This window comes from Xenopus laevis, chromosome 2L, assembly GCF_017654675.1.
Source record: "Xenopus laevis strain J_2021 chromosome 2L, Xenopus_laevis_v10.1, whole genome shotgun sequence".
NCBI lineage: Eukaryota > Metazoa > Chordata > Amphibia > Anura > Pipidae > Xenopus > Xenopus laevis.
Window position 1 is genome coordinate 95,076,149 of NC_054373.1, and position 22,812 is coordinate 95,098,960.

The 22,812-nt window shown below is 37.6% G+C and overlaps 1 protein-coding gene across 4 annotated transcripts in view; it reads left to right on the top strand.

Annotated features, from left to right (window-relative positions):
• The window catches only part of vmp1.L (vacuole membrane protein 1 L homeolog), a 127,668-nt gene that overhangs the window by 41,850 nt on the left and 63,006 nt on the right, over positions 1–22,812 (top strand). For all 4 annotated transcript variants that reach the window (NM_001091697.1, XM_018245001.2, XM_041580959.1 and 1 more), the window contains 1 exon segment: positions 13,190–13,357. In NM_001091697.1, coding sequence (NP_001085166.1) covers positions 13,190–13,357 — 168 coding nt within the window.

The window sequence follows — 22,812 nt, forward strand, 5'->3', positions numbered from 1 at the left end:
GCTGATGATGATTCTGAAAGTGGTGGTCATACAACAAAGGGAAGAAGAAGAATTTCAGATCATAATTTATAGAGAGCAATTAAAAATGGCACATGATGAATAAGCGATTCTTATCCAGTGGCAGAAAATCTCATGATCTGCGTAGTATGGTGTACGTATCACGCAGCTATAATAAGTACTTGTGTTCAGAACTAATAAAACATACAGAAAGACCCCCATCTCCCTCCCCAAAGTTTCCTCATAGAACATGAACTATATTTAGAGTTCATGTTTCTGTTGAAAAAGTACTTTTGTAGAAAGAGTATTGCTTTGGGCGACATTTATGAAGCTAATGGCGGTGAAATAATTTAGACGTTAATTATCAATTTTATTTATGACAATGCACATTCGCATTTATATCATACTTTCCCTACAATTAGTAAGCAAACTGATTCGTACTTTAATCTGCATATTATGTGAAAATCGGCAAATAATGTAAATGATAATGTACATTAGGCAAGTTTTTGTATGATTCACTGGTAAATTATTATATGTGTAGCTTGCTAATGCGTACCATTTTGTTAAACTGCATGTCAGAAATGTAGCGTATTTTCATAAAACATGCATTTTTGATTGTGAAGGAAGTGTGATGATGGCTGATGATGATTCTGAAAGTGGTGGTCATACAACAAAGGGAAGAAGAATTTCAGATCATAATTTATAGAGAGCAATTAAAAATGGCACATGATGAATAAGCGATTCTTATCCAGTGGCAGAAAATCTCATGATCTGCGTAGTATGGTGTACATATCACGCAGCTATCAAGTTTTTTCTAGTAACTACATGAATAAATTACCTGATTTATATTTAGCCTATTTCTGCGTGTATTTTTGTGTGTGTGATACGTACGAGCCTCAATAAAGATCATTTTTTATGTTAATATAGGTATGGGATCTGTTATACAGAAACCCATCATCCAGAATTATGGAATGGCCATCTCCCATAGACTCCATTTTTAAAAATATTGATTAATTGGATAAAATGATTTCCTCTTTCTCTGTAGTAATGAAACACTACCTTGAACTAAGATATAATTCACCCTAAACCAAATCATTAAACCAGGTTATTTAATGTGATTTTATACTACACTTAAGGCATTAAGATCCAAATTATGGAAAGATGTATTATCCAGAAAACCCCTGAGCATTCTGGATAACAGGTCCCATGCCTGTATGTTTATTAGTAGCCTTTTGAATGTAATTGCAATGATAGCTTTCAACAGATTTTGTGATCCAATAGTTTCTAATCTCCCGTATGTAATAACAGTTTGGGCTTATCTGGGCTATAAACGTCACACATCGCTTAGTGTGCATCAGGACTGGTTGGTAGTTTTGCGATATCAGAATGAGGTATAACTGCTCAAAATTAATAGTCAATTTAGCTGCTGTTCCATATCGTCCTTTTGTGGCTGTTCAATATATGTCCTGAAAGTGCATAAATTAATACAAAGTGCAGTGGTACAATATAATGTAATAATAATAATTTGACTACGCATGTGTGGCTAAATCGCATGAAATCTAATCACTCAACCAGATCTAGTAACATTAAACCTTAAGTCAACACAGCCTCTGTTTAAGCAGTCACATTCTTAATCAAGCATTTTTCATGTAATTTAATTTAAAAAATCATGGGTTCCTGTCCTGTTGCTATAGGATTCTGTAAAATTCCAGATCCTACTATTCAAGAACCAGATGGTCTTTGGAATATCAGCAGAAGTTTTAACCCTATGCCTAAAATGACTCTGCATCTTATGTCTGACCACCTTCAAGTTTTGTAAAAGTTTTATCTGTAGGGTCTAGAAATGGTTTTGAAACAAATTCTATCCTCCCCCCCCCCCATGTAAATCTTTTTTTTTTTTTTAAGAACATCTTTCCTCTATCTTTGCATCAGAATAATTGTGCATTTGGCCACTGTTTTCTATATAAACTTTGGCAAGTGGCACAGAGGATAGGCTCTGGGGAGATGAAGTTGGGACTTTTGAAAATAGGAAATTTTACCAGATGCAGATGCCCAAACCATATAATACACACCCTGCCAAAACCATAGAATGAAGTTGTGCTGACTTCATTCTGGACAGCTGGTGAAAGTTGTTAAAAATCAGGCACATGATTCACTGAATCTGGGTTGTTTTTTTTTTGTTTTGTTTTTTGCATTGTAGCCCAACAATATTGCCATTCCATGCTTTGCCTTTTTACTGTAAAAAGAAAAAAAAGGAGTCTTTGTGGTTTTTTCCATAGCTACAAGCACTTTTTCCATTGTAAACCTATCTCCTTATTAGTTATAGGAATATATGACTTGCCCTTTGTTATGGCGGTCAGGTGGTGTGGTAGAATTATGCAGCTGTTTTTTTTTCTGAAAGAAATGACACCATTGTGTTTCCATCTCTTACTTTTGCACTGTAAGACTTTTAGTCTTATGACTTGCTGTTTTCATAAGCTGTTTTCTCTGGCTTCCGTACAGCTGGAATGATAGACACAATGAAGTTACTGGAAGTAATGCTGGTGGATGTGAAAAAGCACACAATGAACTCCCAGCTACAAAATAAGCTATACTTGGAAGGTTGCTGAAAATTATCAGAAAGTTCTTTCCCTGTTTTGATTTGAAATATTCATGTTATTGCTATTTGTTAGAATGAACATATTTATACTGTACCTTCATATTCTAAATTTATAATCTGTTATTTGTATACTGCCAGCAAATGTTATCTAAAATAGTTTGTTTTTTTAAATTCAGAATATTTGTTTTGTATGCCACCCTCACTGGTTTGACCCTGCCTTCAAGAGGCAAATTTATTAAGGTGCAAATTTTCGCCTTGGAAGGCTCTGCCACACTTTGCTCCACTTTGTTAGATGTTAATTCGTATCGCATTCCCTTATTCAACAAAAAAAAATGAAGTTACATCTCGGCAGGCAAACGCTGGCTTTCGCTAGCGTTCATTTCTGCCTACTAAAACTTCGTTAACACGCTTGCTTTCTTCTGTTTATATACATACCTCCCAACTGTCCTGTTTTTTGCGGGACAGTCACGATTTTGAGAGCTCAACCCCCAGTCTTGGATTGCTACTGAATTGTCCTGACTTTTTCTTTGATCTCCTGAACTGAACAGCCAGAAAGCCAGGTGCACCTCAATCTATTTGTAACAATTTAAGATAAGCAAAGAAAATTTTTAATAATTTACCATTATCAGGTCTCTTGGGGAAACTGTGACTTACAGCTTAAAGGGCAATTCACCTTTATTAGCAAAACTATAATAAAAAAACTTTCATAACCTGCCAAATTTTTTAAAATGAACATGACAATTAGGGGGTGTGGCCACACAAATGGGTGTGGTCAAACATCTTTTTGTCCCTCTTTGTATTTTCAAAATGTTGGGAGGTATGGTCATATATATGTCTCTATTAGTGATGTTGGTGAAATAGCTTGAAGTGGCCACTCGTTAAAAATGTCCAAGGAAGCTCCTAGACATGAGCCCACCCTAAGACAAATGTGACATGACCCTCAAATGGTTAAAAAAGAGTAATTAAAAAAGATTTTTAACAGTTACAACTCTTAAACACAATCCCACTTTAAAATTAAAAAACGCCAGCTGGTTTTTTTTTTTTAATCATTTTTATAACTTTTCAGCATCCAGGATATGAGGTCACTGACACAAGATTGAGGAGGATGTAGCTTCATCTTATAAGTTCGCCAGGTATAACCTGGTGAAGGAAACTCCACTCTTTCTCTATTGAATTATCCTCTACTCATGTTTGTAAATTGGCGATGGATTTTTGGCTATTTTTCGCTAGCAGCGACCACTTCGCCCTTTAGTAAATTTGACCCTAAGATTGAATTTGATGATAGAGCAATGCTGTTACCAGTTTATGACATACAGTATATCTGTATGAACACATATACTTATTTCAAGCTGTGTAGGCTAGTCTGGTCATATTCTCTTCCATACAATAGATACAGTAAACACCATAGTTCATATTCACCTCCGATAATGTGCCACAATTTTGATATCTAAACATAATAGCACATTTTTTGGTAGCATGAATATCACCCAGTGCAGTAAATATTGAAAGATTCAGACAAAATGTATGCAAATGGTTGTTCTTTTATAATATATACTTTATTGTATATTAGCATCAGCGACGTACCAGGCTGGCTAGGTGCCGTAGGCGCTGATGTATTATTATGGACTACTGTTATCAGTAATGGCATCATTTTCAGAAACCTAGAAATAAACTATAAAACTAGCCCATGTTTAAGTTTAAAATAGTTTAAAAAAACTGGTATAAGTCATGTTGCTGTGTGTATGTGTGAAAGGGTTGATTTAGTGCTTTTCCTTTCATTTAGTACTTGTTAGTAAATGTCTGATACATACAGTCACTGGGGGGGAATTTGTCTGGCTTTAGGACATCTTTTGAAGTGGTAGATCTGTCTTGAATGATGGATTGCATAGAATACTATTTTGTATAGAAGTTTATAAGGGTTATTGGCAGTAGGCTTTGTGGATATTAAGATCATCTTATTGTTGTCTCAGTTTCATCCTGTTCGTTGAGATATTTAATTGATGTTTAATTGAACTAATGGTTAGCTTCTTTTAGGCAATGTGTAATTAGGAAAATATGAAGTTGTAAAATGAAACACTAAAATTACAAGATAACAAGTGTGAGAGTGTTGAAATGACTCATGATTGGAAACATCACAGACTTATGTATGAGGGCAAAATGGCAAAGGTTGTTTTATCGGTGGGACAGTTTAAATTGAGTCTGCTCTCACAGTTGGCAGGCCTAAATAACTTTGCACATACAGATAACTTACATATAGCCTAAGAATTAGGGATGCACCGAATCCAGGATTCGATTTGCTATTTGGCCAGGATTCGTTTTTGCATATGCAAATTAGGATTTTTCAAAATAGTGGATTCGGTGCATCCCTACTAAGAATACATATTCTTAGTATACATCATAAGTTATGGGGAAATGGCAGTTTAACTCCCAGGCCAGTGGGGCTTAGTTATGTTACCAATTTATGAAGGAATGTGCTATGAATGTACACAGCACATAAAAAAACTTCAACAATTTTAGAGTAATCAATTCTTTTTTCATAATCTGTATCTGCACAATTACTTTAACCAGTTTTAAGAAGTTAAGTATTTTTTAATAACCATTTTATAATATAATTATATAAGTATAATATAAGTGCATAGTAACTTTAAGGTAGGGATGCACGAAATCCAGGATTTGGGTTGGGATTTGGCCTTTATCAGCATGAATCAGATTCAGCTGAACCCAAGTGCTTGGTCAAACTGAATCGAATTCTTAAAATCATGTGGCTTTGTATTACACAAACCAGGAAGTTAAAAAATCCTCTTTGTTCCTGCCTTGCTTTAATTTGTATATGCAAATTAGGGATTGGATTTGTTTCGGTATTAAGACAAATCTTTCAAAAAGATTTAGGATTCCACCATCCCTACTTTAAGGACATAATGTTATTTTAGTTTATAAGAGGTAGTCTAATTGTCATCTTTGACATTGGGAGTTTTAGCTTCATTACATGCTCATCTGACTTATTATTAAGAATCTTAGCATGGTTACTTTAATGCAGGTCTGTTCCACCAATCCGTGTTTGCCCCTGTGGCTCCCAAGCCATGCCTTTTCTTCAATTACCCTGCCACAGTAAAGTGATGAGCAGGGGTGTGGTGCAGTGTAGGGACATTGGGTGGGGGACTAGTTTTCCAATGTGAGATGGATGCATTGCATGAGGATGATGAGCGCTTTGCATCCACCTTGCATTGCATAGCCATAAAGCTGAACTATCATTAGGCAGATCTGGTTTCTGCTTTGCACCCCCTTTCCTGTTGTACCCTATGCACATGCCTCTTCTGCCTAGCCCTACTTCTGGCCCTACCAACAATTATATGGTGTCACAACCATTCAAATGGCAATACCTCCTGTTTGTGTGAAGATTGTAAACTTTATTAGGGCAATGGGAGATGATATTGAGGTCATAAGACTGGACACCCAGTCTGAGACACACTAAGGCTCATTTGCCAACACTGGGCAAATTTGCACTTGGGCAATAAACCTTGATAGGCAACAAAATGTTTGCTTTTATTGTTTTACCTGCAACTCGCTGAACAAAGCCAATCACAAAGTGGTTACTGCCAAGGCAAATGAGCCCTAGTACTTGCTTAAACAACTCCAAGAAGTTATTCCTAAGTGGCAGGAGAGCGAAGCGGAAACTGAAATATGCATTGAACTCCTAATATTTCCCTTAACCTTTTAAATGCCACAGATCGTAGAATCTACGTTCTGTGGCAAAGGTACTTGAAATGCCACAGAACGTAGATTCTACGTTCTGCAGCATTTCCTGTTTCAGGAGCGGAGGAGCGGCTGTTAGAGCCGCTCGCTCCGTTCCTGCTCGATCCCCTGCCCCTAGGCAACGAGCAGAGCAGGGGATCGAGTGGCCCCTGGGGCGCGATCGCCCAGGGGCCCAAAAACAGCAGCAGGCACGTGTTACTTACGTGTCCTGCTGCTGCAGCCTGCACCGGATCGTCGATCTCCGCCCCCACAGCACACAGACAGGAACCACGAGGCAGATGTCTTCCAGGGGCTCTTCCTGATCGCCTGCAACAGTCTCCAGCGATTTTTTCAGGTTAGTGCAACAATTACACACACAAACACACCAACACACACTTATTACAGTAATACACACTTAGATTCACACTTACACACACTTACACATACATTTTTGGGGATTGGGGGGGTCACTTACACTCACTGCACTTACACACATGTGCACACGCACACACGCGCACATAACATGTAATTTACCATTTGTACACACGCACACGCACATACATGGCATTGTGGCCTTTTTTTTTTTTTCTTATCGCATCGTTTCTTTTTTTGGCTGAAAAAAATGTTTTATTGCCATTACGCATAGCGTATTCGCTAACCGTACTGTGCAATACCTTTTGTATGTTATTTCGGTGATTATATTGCAATTTTGGGTATTTTGGTGCATTTTTAGCCATTTTATTGAATTTTTAGCCATTTTATTGCATTTTCAGCTCTGCATATATTGTGTTCACTTTTTTCTAGCCGTATAACCTGTTTGGCCCATCTAAAATATTCAAACTGTGATTCTGACAGCTGATAACACTAGTCTGGAAAAAAAACATTGATTTTTGTGGTTTTATTGGATTTTTTTGCATTTCACCCTTTACTGCCTTATTTTGTTTTGCCTTGTAAATTTTATCTACTATATATCCATTTGGGGGTCTCTGTGCGCCACATAGTTTGGTATATCTATGCATTTTGGGCATCAAAGTGTTCAGTAGACCTCTGGCGTTCATATTTAGGATGTTTTATGCTGATACGTTACGAAATGTGGGGCATATAATGGGGTAAAATTCAAGCTTTCTGACAATTTTCAGAAATTTGATAAAAACCGTTATGTTCAGCATTGCTTTGCAGTTTGGCAGTTTGCAGTAGAAACACTTATTTACCCATATTGGATTCGTCAGAATGTGTACTTTCTGAAAATATATGGTTTTCTGGGGTCTTTGTACTGTTAGGGGGGTCTAATGTCGCATAATACACACACCAGGTGCTTATATTGCAGCAGCCAGCGCGTCAGCTGTGAAAATGTATATACACTATTGTCATTTGGGGGTCTCTGTGCGCCACATAGTTTGGTATATCTATGCATATTGGGCATCAAAGTGTTCAGTAGACCCCTGGCGTTCATATTTAGGATGTTTTATGCTGATAAGTTACGAAATGTGGGGCATATAATGGGGTAAAATTCAAGCTTTGTGACGATTTTCAGAAATTTGATAAAAACGGTTACGTTCAGCATTGATTTGCAGTCTGGCAGTTTGCAGTAGAAACACTTATTTACCCATATTGGATTCGTCAGAATGTGTACTTTCTGAAAATATATGGTTTTCTGGGGTCTCTGTACTTTTAGGGGGGTCTAATGTCGCATAATACACACACCAGGTGCTCATATTGCAGCAGCCAGCGCGTCAGCCGTGAAAATGTATATACACTATTGTCATTTGGGGTCTCTGTGCGCCACATAGTTTAGTATATCTATGCAAATTGGGCATCAAAGTGTTCAGTAGACCCCTGGCGTTCATATTTAGGATGTTTTATGCTGATACGTTACGAAATGTGTGGCATATAATGGGGTAAAATTCAAGCTTTCTGACAATTTTCAGAAATTTGATAAAAACCGTTATGTTCAGCATTGCTTTGCAGTTTGGCAGTTTGCAGTAGAAACACTTATTTACCCATATTGGATTCGTCAGAATGTGTACTTTCTGAAAATATATGGTTTTCTGGGGTCTCTGTACTGTTAGGGGGGTCTAATGTCGCATAATACACACACCAGGTGCTTATATTGCAGCTGCCAGTGCGTCAGCCGTGAAAATGTATATACACTATTGTCATTTGGGGGTCTCTGTGCGCCACATAGTTTGGTATATCTATGCATACTGGGCATCAAAGTGTTCAGTAGACCCCTGGCGTTCATATTTGGGATGTTTTATGCTGATAAGTTACGAAATGTGGGGCATATAATGGGGTAAAATTCAAGCTTTGTGACGATTTTCAGAAATTTGATAAAAACCGTTACGTTCAGCATTGCTTTGCAGTTTGGCAGTTTGCAGTAGGAACACATATTTACCCATATTGGATTCGTCAGAATGTGTACTTTCTGAAAATATATGGTTTTCTGGGGTCTCTGTACTGTTAGGGGGGTCTAATGTCGCATATTACACACACCAGGTGCTCATATTGCAGCAGCCAGCGCGCGTCAGCCGTGAAAATGTATATACACTATTGTCATTTGGTGGTCTCTGTGCGCCACATAGTTTGGTATATCTATGCATATTGGGCATCAAAGTGTTTAGTAGACCCCTGGCGTTCATATTTAGGATGTTTTATGCTGATAAGTTACGAAATGTGGGGCATATAATGGGGTAAAATTCAAGCTTTGTGACGATTTTCAGAAATTTGATAAAAACCGTTATGTTCAGCATTGCTTTTCAGTTTGGCAGTTTGCAGTAGAAACACTTATTTACCCATATTAGATTCGTCAGAATCTGTACTTTCTGAAAATATATGGTTTTCTGGGGTCTCTGTACTGTTAGGTGGTCTAATGTCGCATAATACACACACCGAGTGGTTATATTGCAGCAGCCAGCGCGTCAGCCGTGAAAATGTCTATACATATTGTCATTTGGGGGTCTCTGTGCGCCACATAGTTTGGTATATCTATGCATATTGGGCATCAAACTGTTTAGTAGACCCCTATGTTTATATTTAGGATGCTTTATGCTGGTAATGATACATGGACAATACGATGCTGGAAAGTTGAAGCTTTGAGGCAATTTCCAGATATTTCACCAAAACCGCCAAATTTGGCAAAGCCTTGCGACTCAGTAGTTTGGAGCAGAAAGGCATGGGTACCCATTTTAGATTCCGTAGAATGTGTACTTTCCAAAAATATATGGGTTTGGGGGTAAACATATATTTCTGTGTTTTTACCCCGCAAAAATGCAGTCAATGTGTTGATTTTTCATTAGCTGAAGTTACCCACGGGACTGTTTGTATGCGCTAACTTCATTTTGGGGCCTCTAAATGCCAGATACTTTGGTAAACTTATGAACAATGGCCACCAAAATGTTCAGAGGAACCCTGGCAATCATATTTAGGGTGCTTTTTCTTAGTACGTAATGACACATGGGTGATATGGTGCTGGGAAGTTGAAGCTTTGAGGCAATTTTCAGATATTTCACCAAAACCGGCAACTTTGGGAAAGCCTTGCGACTCGGTAGTTTGGAGCAATAAGGCATGGGTACCCATTTTAGATTCTGTAGAATGTGTACTTTCCAAAAATGTATGGGTTTGGGGGGTAAACATATATTTCTGTGTTTTTACCCCACAAAAATGCAGTCAATGTGTTGATCTTTCATTAGCTGAAGTTACCCACAGGACTATTTGTATGCGCTAACTTCATTTTGGGGCCTCTAAATGCCAGATACTTTGGTAAACCTATGAACAATGGCCACCAAACTGTTCGGAGGAACCCTGGCAATCATATTTAGGGTGCTTTTTCTTGGTGCATAACGATACATGGGTGATATGGTGCTGGGAAGTTGAAGCTTTGAGGCAATTTTCATATATTTCACCAAAACCGACAAATGTGGGAAAGCCTTGCGACTCAGTAGTTTGGAGCAGAAAGGCATGGGTACCCATTTTAGATTCTGTAGAATGTGTACTTTCCAAAAATGTATGGGTTTGGGGGGTAAACATATATTTCTGTGTTTTTACCCCACAAAAATGCAGTCAATGTGTTGATTTTTCATTAGCTGAAGTTACCCACGGGACTGTTTGTATGCGCTAACTTCATTTTGGGGCCTCTAAATGCCAGATACTTTGGTAAACTTATGAACAATGGCCACCAAAATGTTCAGAGGAACCCTGGCAATCATATTTAGGGTGCTTTTTCTTAGTACGTAATGACACATGGGTGATATGGTGCTGGGAAGTTGAAGCTTTGAGGCAATTTTCAGATATTTCACCAAAACCGACAACTTTGGGAAAGCCTTGCGACTCAGTAGTTTGGAGCAGAAAGGCATGGGTACCCATTTTAGATTCAGTAGAATGTGTACTTTCCAAAAATATATGGGTTTGGGGGGTAAACATATATTTCTGTGTTTTTACCCCACAAAAATGCAGTCAATGTGTTGATTTTTCATTAGATGAAGTTACCCACGGGACTGTTTGTATGCGCTAACTTCATTTTGGGCCTCTAAATGCCAGATACTTTGGTAAACTTATGAACAATGGCCATCAAAATGTTCAGAGGAACCCTGGCAATCATATTTAGGGTGCTTTTTCTTAGTACGTAATGACACATGGGTGATATGGTGCTGGGAAGTTGAAGCTTTGAGGCAATTTTCAGATATTTCACCAAAACCGACAACTTTGGGAAAGCCTTGCGACTCAGTAGTTTGGAGCAGAAAGGCATGGGTACCCATTTTAGATTCAGTAGAATGTGTACTTTCCAAAAATATATGGGTTTGGGGGGTAAACATATATTTCTGTGTTTTTACCCCACAAAAATGCAGTCAATGTGTTGATTTTTCATTAGATGAAGTTACCCACAGGACTATTTGTATACGCTAACTTCATTTTGAGGCCTCTAAATGCCAGATACTTTGGTAAACCTATGAACAATGGCCACCAAATTGTTTGGAGGAACCCTGGCAATCATATTTAGGGTGCTTTTTCTTGGTGCGTAACGATACATGGGTGATATGGTGCTGGGAAGTTGAAGCTTTGAGGCAATTTTCAGATATTTCACCAAAACCGACAATTTTGGGAAAGCCTTGCGACTCAGTAGTTTGGAGCAGAAAGGCATGGGTACCCATTTTAGATTCGGTAGAATGTGTACTTTCCAAAAATATATGGGTTTTGGGGGGTAAACATATATTTCTGTGTTTTTACCCCACAAAAATGCAGTCAATGTGTTGATCTTTCATTAGCTGAAGTTACCCACGGGACTGTTTGTATGCGCTAACTTCATTTTGGGGCCTCTAAATGCCAGATACTTTGGTAAACTTATGAACAATGACCACCAAAATGTTCAGAGGAACCCTGGCAATCATATTTAGGGTGCTTTTTCTTAGTACGTAATGATACATGGGCGATATGGTGCTGGGAAGTTGAAGGTTTGAGGCAATTTTCAGATATTTCACCAAAACCGACAATTTTGGGAAAGCCTTGCGACTCAGTAGTTTGGAGCAGAAAGGCATGGGTACCCATTTTAGATTCAGTAGAATGTGTACTTTCCAAAAATATATGGGTTTGGGGGGTAAACATATATTTCTGTGTTTTTACCCCACAAAAAATGCAGTCAATGTGTTGATTTCTCAGTAGCTGAAGTAAAGTCCTGATCAATTTGGATGTGCTAACTTCATATTGGTGTCTCTAAATGCCAGATACTTTGGTAAACCTATGCATAATGGGTATCAAACTGTTCAGTGGACCCCTGGCAATCATATTTCAGGTGCTTTTTCTTGGTACCTAATATAGTTTGGGATATGCGGAGCAGCAAAATAAAACCTTTGAAATGATTTTTCAGAATTTTGAATTTTTTTTTGAAAAACCGCTATTTTCAGACAAGCTTTTATGTTTGGTAGTTGGGAGTAGAGAGACATAGTTACCCATTTTGTAATCGGTAGAATGTGTACTTTTCAAAAATGTATGGTTTTCTGGGGTAAACCTACGGTTTCAGGATTTTTTGCCTTGGAATCTAAAGCATGCCGTTTTCTGCCTTAGTGCTTTCAAAATTCGGTAATATACTGCCGGGAGTTTTTGCTGTACAGAAATCCTAAATCTCCCTAAAACTATACATATCTGGTATTGGCACGTTCGAGAGACATAAGGCTTTCCAAATCAGTTGGATTTTCATCCCTAAAATGAAATATTTTTCTGGTATAAATTGATATACGATGAAAAATGGTAATTTTTCATTTTTTTTTGGTATTTAGCACTATAAATTTTTTTGCACAGGTGGAAATACATGAAAACTCCGGCAGATTTAGAAAGCTCAGTTTCTACCGAAAAAAACAATGTATAGTTTTCCTAGGTAAACTATAGGTTTCCCCTCAGAAAATGCCCCTAAAGTGAGAGAGCACAAAATGTTTCAAAAACGGCTGGCATTTCGCGTAACCAAAATGTGAAATTCTGCTGGCACTTAAAGGGTTAAATAAATCCAAACTGAAATGTACATGTGCACGCACAACCATCACAGCTTTGCAGCCTTTGTATGCAACACTATAGATTTATATTAGGAACAGTACATTTTTTCCTTTTAATCTTTTACTTGATGTGTATAAATGTTTGTGCATATATTTTCAAGAACTGTGCTGAGCATGCAGCACTATCAGTTGTTGAGAAGACCATGGATGGTATTTACAATTTGTGGGGCGCTAACCTTCTAGAATAGCTTTAGTGATGGTATTTGCAGAATCTTTTCTCTTATAAGCACTTTTACCATTTAGTAGTTTCTATATACTTTGTTTTATAAAACTGTGCTACCAACATGAATACATGTCTACATTATTTCTGTTCTTTTTTCAGGGCCCACATATCGCCTCTGTGACCATTGCTGCTTATGAATGTAACTCTGTAAATTTCCCAGAACCACCTTATCCTGATGAAATTATGTGTCCAGATGAAGAAGGTACAGAAGGAGCCATTTCCCTTTGGACAATAATATCAAAAGTGAGGCTGGAGGCATGTATGTGGGTAAGTGAACCTAATTCTGTGACTTTTTTTAGTGAGAATGATGACATTTAAATACCCAGCATGCACCTTCTGAGTTAATCTAGATAAGAGCCATAATATTATATCCCTTGATTTTTGGCCATATTTCATATTTAATAATTATAAATATTTGTAACTAAATTTAAATGATCTTACATGTTTTAAGCACATCTTCAATATAAATGTTTATACACTTATAAAAAAACATTTTAGAAAAATAACATTTCACACATTAAACATAATAAATATGGATTGCTTCAAAACATGCTCTACAAAGCAGTAGGGGACAATGACTGAACTCTCACTTGTTCCCCTTAAGTGGCAGTCCTGTGCATAGATAGCCCTAGTCTGTTTCAATCAAGATTCCTTTCCCTTGAAATAATGTACAGTATGTAAAATATATGTATGTTTAACATGACATTCCAATTTTGTATTGAATCTTGTGTGTAATCCTGGGTCATTTCTGAACAGAAATTACACTAGTGCTTAGCTTGATAAATACTTTTAAATGGTATGTAATCTAGACCATTGTTTTTTTGGCACTGGTCATTTTAATGTAAAAAGACTTGGTGTATTTACAAATCGTTGCTTTATTTTTCTATTCTACTACTTTTTTTCTGCTTCTTTCTGGTTTCCCAAATTTTTTTTTTACATTGGCAGTCTTTCTGCAAATTTTTGCTTTCTTATTTGCATTCCCCTTTGTCAGCTAATGTTATGTTCTCCCTCACGTGTTCTCTCCCTTATGGCTACTGTTTATTTGTCTTTTTTTTTCATTTAGTTTGCATATCATGTTTCTGCTGTTACCATTCTCTTGTATTTTTACTTTTTTTATCCTGTTTTTATATTTCTTTAGCATGTTGCTTGAACTACAGTAAGCTTGTCCTGTGTTGTGTAGAAAAGCTATAGAAATATGCACATATTGAGAAGGGTAGAATGCTTGGCCATACCCGAGTTTGTCTTTTGGTAGAAGAAGTAGACTTTCATTCTCCAGTATCCCTGATTGAACTTTACTCAGGCAATAGAAAACATGTTCTCTTGCAGCAGTGAAGCTGCACACAGTATTTTCTATTATTCAGCTTTCTTCTCCTGCCATGCCTTACAAGATGCATTGCACCATTCTCAAGTTTTTCTTAAAACGGATATTTAAAATTACAATAATTGGCCAGGTACAAAACTGAAAATATAATACTCATATCAGTACTGGGCTGAAATAATGTAATAAAGAAGGCACAACAAAAGACCCTAACTGTGTTTCATCAAAATAACATAACTTCTTTGTCAATTGTACTGATACCCATCACCAACAAAAATCAGCACTGCTAAATTGCAGCTGTGCTGTAATATAGCAGATCAAGCCCAACTTATGTTATACTGCTTGTCAGATAAATTAACCAGAGCAAGATGGTGCACTTAACGAGGATTGTTATGCAGGTGAATTCCCTACCACTTCGCTTGAACTGAGGAAGCTACTCGAATGAGTGGTGAAACATTTTCAAGGAAAAAAAACCTCTAAGGGGCAGATTTAGATTTATTAATGGTCGAGTTGTGTTTTTCCACGAAACAAATCGAGTTTTCAATGTTATTTTTGTGTCAAAAATCTATTTTCGGGTTAAAAAAATTCGAATGACTTGAATCCGAAAAAACCCCATCTAAAACCTGGCTAGGTCATGTAGAAGTCAATGGCAGAGGTCCATAAAAATAGCCTTCATGATGTTCGAGTTTTTTTCAGTGGGTTTCGCTCAAAAACAATCAGTTCAAGCAATTCAAGGTTTGTTTTTTTTGCCAAAAACTCAAATTGATCAATTCGAGTTTTCGGGTTTCGCAACTCGAACTCACCGATTCAAGTTTTTTACATTCAAGGTTTTTCTTAAATTAGAAACCATTATAGTTGTGAGGTCATTCGAGGTTTAAAAAAGCTCACATAGATCTAAAATTTGACCTTTGATAAATAACACTTAAATGTCCAGTTGCCTTGATTTAATTCAACTAGATACTGTATATCATGACCTGGATAAATGAGAATCTTCATAGACATACTCTTACAAGTAGTTCAACCAGTTGTGATGGTAGGCACTCACTAAGAGTCCCCAGCCTGCTAAATATAGTAATATCACAACCCCACTAACAATAGAGGGGGTATGAGCATGAGGCACCACAGGTATTGTATTCCCCAGATTGCCAAACCACTTAAGATATGAACCACTCTGCTTTAACCTAAAACAAATCAGCTCTAATGTATCCTAAACCTACAACAATGGGCCAGATACAAAATATACTGCAGTAGTTACACTGAATACTAAATCAATAGGTATTCAGCAACTAAAAAACAAATATAAGATGCTAAATACAATGTTATTTTGCTTTCAACAGTTCAGACATGTGACTGCTTTTTCATTTCCGAGCTCTGGGCTAACTATACCTCAGGCATAGAGAGGATTTAGACACAGAACACAATCTCCACTAAACCTGTTTCATGTTTCTACCCTCATTACACATTGGCAAATGATAATCTGGGCTCTTCAAAAACTGTAAGAAGTTTTACTAACATGGAAAGATGTAATTTAATCCCTTTTTGATTCTCTGGTGGTGGTCAGGGAGATGTGAATATAATTTAAGCTTTTCCACATGTCACACCACATAGGTTAGACAGAATATTTGGAATTTTTAGGAATGTGTGCCCAAGTTGACGCTAGTCACGACTAGACTCTATTCACATTGCATGTCTATGTGCCAACATTCACAAACACTTGTTAGCTATAGTTGAATATTTTTAGATATGATTTAAATCATAGCTATAAATCAAATGAGATAAAATGAATCCTTACTTAATGTTCACTCACTACCAGCAAGAATTGTTTTCCTTCAATGGCTTGTCAGCCGCAACTCCGCAATATTACTGTGCTTTTGCCAAATTTCTGCCAGATTTGCAACCAATAAACCTGTATTTTATAGTTGTTATATAGTTGTCTTCCAACATCATATTTACCTTAAAATACCTTGCTTTTGAAAGAGATGCAGAAACAATGCACAGTATGCACAGTGCACTGTACGTGGGTATTGGCACAGTAGTCTTTTTCCAATAAATGTGTTCCTATACACAATTAGTCAGAAGGCTGAGAGAAAGCAATCAAGGCAGAACTTTCTGCTAAGTGTTCTTTATTACACACAACATGTTTCGGGCAGGTGCCCTTTATCAAGTGTGCCTATACACATTATGTGGCACTGCCATTGACATCAACTTTCAGGAAGCTGTTGTGAATAGTTATTAACATCCAGATCCTACTGATCATCCTGCTGGATAATAAGCCTGATATTCATGCAAAAGTGGCTATGCATGAACATCCACAAAGCAATGATTTCTCAGAAAATATTTCTATTTGGATTTGGTAGCTTTTGCATTTTTGGCCAAATGATAGACCAATACATGCACTGAGTAGTCCCCTTGGTCAGCCTATTTTTTTGTTTCCCTAATCAATTTTGGTGGGATTGTCCCCAAAGTGGATTGGCAAAATGTATTATTTTAAGCAGGCAAGAATGGTCAGACATTTATGCAGCTTACTCTTGGAATCAAATTAATGGTATGAAAAAACTCTGGGAACCATGTTTCTGATAAATGATACAATGGGCCAGACTTGTTTTTTTTAGAGCTTCGTCATCCAGTTTGAATGTATTAGACATTTTTTTGGTTATGTTTGGCCTTGCGTGGGATCTGTGTTTTTACATCAACTAAGCCAGTAAATGCTGAAGTGAAGGACATACTTGGCCAAGTTTCTGCTGTTTGTAAATGAGTAATTTCTTTTACTTTTGTGGCTTTTTCAATACCATTTTAACTTTTCTACACAGACATTACTTATAAGATTCTCTAAGCAGCTTCTTTTTTACTTAAAGGGAATGTAAAGGCAGAGAAAATAAAATCACATTTTTACTTTCTCTATCTTCAATATACATGAATTAAAAAATGTGTACAGTTTTTATAATACACCTGACTGTATGCAGTGAAATTTCCCCTTTGTTTTACTGCAGGGAAACAATCATACTATTAAACAGCAGGGGGAGGGACTTCCCAGAACTCATGCAGCTTTGTTTGTTTCCCTGTAGAGCAGCCAGCGACAGGGTAGAAATTTGTATCCGCAGACCCAATGCAGTCTGCATATTCTGATTATTAATCTTCTTGCTGTATCAGTTTCTATGGCGGATATTTGACTTGTGCTGTTTTGATAATTTATAAAGATCCCTAAACTTAACCTCTCAACTGAAGCCCAGACAACACTGAGCATGTGCATGGTCTTGGTCTTGCAGCCAACTTTTTGCCAATATACATTATTTGTTTAATTAGACTTCTGGTGCAGTAAATTCATGTTTATGTTTAGTATACAAAATACAGCATTTCTAGCTTTATTCTATTTTAGACTTTAGTTCCCCTTTAACGCTTTAACACTTCAGCTCCTGCTTGCAATCACACCCTCCCACCCTATTAGTGATGTGTGAGTTGGGTTTTATCCAACCTGCAATCGCCCTCCACCCGCGCCCACCTGAGCCTGACTTCTGGGTTCCTTTTATAGAACCGCGCCGCCCACCCCGCCGATGACATCACAAAAGGGGCTGGGCGTGTAGGCGCGTCTATTGGAAACCGGCATTGTAACCCGGAGAGGGGGGTGTGAGGTCGGCCCGACCTGCAGGTCCCGTGGGTATCAGGCCAGGCCCGCACATCACTGCGCCCTACCTATTGCTGGCATCTGTTGCTTGGAGGTGGGGTGCAATTTTCTTCTTTAGGAAAACGCCTAGTGGAAAATAAGAATTCTACAGAACAAAATGTTGCCTTATCAAATTTCTTAATTACTACATTATCACATGTTTAAAGCTTCATAGTCAGTAGGATTAGATATTTTTGAAAACAAGGTTTGTTATCAATGGTCAATGTATCATAGAAATACTAAGCGGAGGTTATTGGGTGGATTTAATTTAGAATTTCTACATATAATAGTATAATAGTCTTTGTTCTATTGTTTATTCAATTGTTGTTATATTAATTAAGGGAAAGCAAAACTAAGCATTTAGTATTACAAAATAATTAAATATACCAGCTGTAGAAAAGGATATTTTTTCACAATTAGGTAAATTAAATGGAAAGTTTACATTTCTGTTAATTTTTTAGAGTGATTAATCTGGTTGCCCTAGGGTTACTAATAATTTAGAGAAATTGATTTTGATTTATAAATACGTTTATTGCACTGTTAATGTTGAGTTAATTAAATAAACATAGAATATTCTGTTTAGGGCACCTACCTATGTGTTTAGTCACACGATTGGGACAGCTATGAATGTTCTGATATGGAAGCAAGCATTGCTCAAAATCTGGGCATGGGCGATGCAGTATGCTAAACCACAAAATAGCAATTGTATGAAATACTAATTATTGTTTAGAAATACTATATATTGTAACTATTCACTTTTTTATAACAGTGCCTGCTACCTACCATTAGGTTACAAATATGTATAAATAGTGACTAAACATACATAGCACCCAAAACATACAGAAGAAACCAGCAGGGATTATTGCTTGTGGCATCAATTGTGTTCTATTGTTACTTCTAAATAAATTATGACATTTTAGATCATTCTAAATCTAAATACTTATTTTAATAAAAAAAAATACCCTCACATTTTTATTCATGTTGTAAAGCCTTTAAAAAGGACAGTGACTATGCATTTACTTGAACTCAAAATCAATTCAAATACTTCTAACTTTTCAGGTTATGACATTTAAGCAAGACTAAAACAAGGAATGATGCAGTAATAAGAAATCTGATAAGTATGAGAAATCCAGTAAGGGAGACAGTGTGGTCCTTTGGTCAGAACTCCTAACAAATAGATTAGGAGAGATAATGAGATCATGTAATTATTAAGCAGAAAAAATACTCCACACTAATTGTATTGATCATTTTTTATGCATTTTTAACGCATGGCTAAGACCAACTGAGAGGTAATTAATTAAAAACAATTAAGAAATCTTAATTGCAACTGTATTACCCAAATAACTTTACAAATTTAGCATAATATCTATGCACAAGCAAAATTATTATTTTAGGTATTTGTTACATGTATATGTTATTTGCAAATACTTAAATCTTTACATATTTCTATTTACAAACATGACCTACTTAGTTTTTAATTTTCAAGGAACAATTCCATGCATTTATGTGTATTCTTTTAACATGAAAGGGAAAAAAAAGCCATGCCATTGGTTGACAACAGGCAATCTAGAGATTACTATATAATATATGAGAGTGAATACATAACAATGTGGTAGTATTTTCTCTAACACATGGTCAGCCCCCTAGACCTGCCTTTTACCATGGACTCCATGTCCTGTTACATTTCTTCTGTGTCCCTCTACTTCATAGGTCAGTTTTATTGAAGAAATGGTTTTCTTGACTACTTTAATGTAAGAGCAAAATCATCCACTGCAGCACCGTACATTTCTTTGCAAAGAATAAGACAACTTTAACTACCACTGTGGCCTCCAATTTAAACTGCACCCACAAGTGCTCATAGCAGGGAATGGGACAAAGTGTAAAACATGGCAGCTTGTGACTGTTTTTTGGACTTTGCATCCTGCCCCCACATTTCTAAATGAGCCCAATGAGAATGAATTTCTGGTTGTAAATCTTGTTTAACAAAATATCAAATAAAGTAGTTATTTTAACTAAGCCCTTTAACACTCTCCTTTCCCCTTCTCCACCCCCTCCATGCACATCTGTCTCTGCTCAAGATATTGCTGAGCACTTCAAAAACAAAATTGACACTATCAGAAGGGACATTACACTACTCAACCCCCCTAGACTTCCACCACCCTCCCTCCACACTCCCCAGTCCCTCCTGTGCTCCTTCACCCCTGTCACTGATGAGGAAGTCTCAAAGCTTCTGGCCTCTTCTCACCTTACCACCTGCCCGCTTGATCCAATTCCCTCAAAACTTCTCCGCAATACCAATCCTTGTCTAATCAAAGCCTTAACTCACCTATTTAATCTTTCCCTCTCAACTGGACTGTTTCCTTCTCAACTAAAACATGCTCTTGTCACCCCCATTCTGAAAAAACCCTCTCTTGATCCCTCCAATCTTGACAACCTCCGACCTATCTCTCTGCTACCTTTCATCTCTAAACTACTTGAGCGCCTAGTCTACAACCGACTTACCTCATTCCTCTCTGACAATAACCTGCTGGACCCCCTACAATCTGGTTTTAAGCCACAACACTCCACGGAAACTGCCCTGACTCGACTGACTAATGACCTTTTAACCGCTAAAGCCAACAATCACTTCTCACTACTAATACTGCTTGATCTCTCAGCCGCATTTGACACTGTAGATCACCCTCTCCTCCTCCAGTCCCTCCAGTCACTTGGCCTTCGTGACACAGCCCTGTCCTGGTTCTCTTCTTACATCACCAATCGTTCCTTCAGTGTCTCCTACAATGGAGTAGCATCTTCTCCCCTACCTCTTTCTGTTGGAGTTCCCCAAGGCTCTGTCCTGGGACCATTACTATTCTCCCTCTATACTTCCTCCCTTGGCAAATTAATAAATTCTTATGGTTTCCACTACCACCTCTATGCTGACGATACTCAGATCTATCTCTCATCTCCTGATCTCAACCCAGAACTCCTAACTCGCGTCTCCTCCTGCCTGTCCGCTATCTCTACCTGGATGTCACAACGCTACCTTAAATTAAACCTCTCTAAAACTGAAATGGTTCTCTTTCCTCCAACTAACACCAGTAGCATCCCCGAAGTATCCATCATAGTTAACAATTCCACTATCACCCCCTCTCCCCAGGCCCGGTGCCTTGGGGTTATCCTAGATTCTGCCCTGTCATTCACTCCTCATATCCAGTCACTTATTAAATCTTGTCACTTCCACCTAAGGAACATATCCAAAATACGATCATTTATCACCCAAGACGCTGCCAAAATTCTTATTCACTCTCTCATCATATCGCGTCTAGACTACTGTAACTCTCTTTTAATTGGCCTCCCCCTCCAGAGACTGTCACCTCTCCAGTCCATAATGAACACTGCTGCGAGGCTCATACACCTCAGCAACCGCTCCTCCTCTGCCTCGCCATTCTATCAATCCCTGCACTGGCTTCCATTACCTTTCAGAATCAAATTCAAATTAATGACACTGACTTTCAAAGCACTTCATAACTCTGCCCCACCCTACATCTCTGAACTCATCTCTATATACTCACCCACTCGCTTACTACGCTCCTCTACTGACCTGCTACTCAACTCTTCTCTCATTACCTCCTCACATGCTCGCATTCAAGACTTTGCAAGGGCTGCACCCCTCCTCTGGAACGCTCTCCCACGGTCTGTCCGACTTTCTCCCAACCTTTCTACTTTCAAGAAATCTCTGAAAACGCACTTCTTTCGAGAAGCCTACCCTCACTCTGCTTAACTACCAAACGCAATACCACATTTCTCACCCACTTAATTCGATCTTGCCCACTCCCACACCTTGTGTATTACTCCCTTCCCTTTAGACTGTATGCCTATGCATAGGGCCTTCCTCACCTTCTTGTACCTGTATTGATTGTGATGTTTGTTACTCCATATATTCTATGTATGTAATTCATGTGATGTATTTGTATAATCACATTTACTTTACAGTGCTACGCAATATGTTAGCGCTATATAAATACATGTTAATAATAATAATAATAAGCCTAATTTTCTGCTGACGTAAGCCAATTTGAAGTAAACAAGACCAGCACATTTTTTAGCTGCAACTATTTTAGATTTTTAAGTAATAGTTTCTGTTAATGCTTAAAATAACGAACTGCTGAAATTACCATTTTCTTTAAATATGCAAGTAACAATGCTTTCTTAAAAAGATTAGAATGGGATTTTGTAGCAATACAGCTCTTAGGAAAATGGCGCACTGTGGATTTTGACAAAACACCCATTATAAATGTTTTACCACTGACACCAGGTACCTTTAGACCTTATGTCACCAATGCTGGAAGAGATGTAATACGGGTAACAAAATGTCTGTGAATTGAAAATGAAATGGTCTATGCAGAATTACATGTAAGGGCCACATAAATTCTCTTTATTGGACTATATGACCCCTCATTATGAATATCTGAAACATAACACAATATACTGGGAGCAAATTTCCTAAGGCAGAAGATTATTGATGTCTCTGTACAACAGACCAATGGCAAACACTCTCCAAAAACCTAGCCACCCCTTCAATAAATAGGTGTTATTAGTATTCGTGTATACAGCTTATATGTCTTCTGTGTTTCTTTAATAATGCTGTACTGTGCCTTTGTAGGCTGGCCTTACAACTAGGGATCCAGGATTCGGTTTGGTATTCGGCCTTTCTTCAGCAGGATTTCGATTCGGCTAAATCCTTGTGCCTGGCCAAATCGA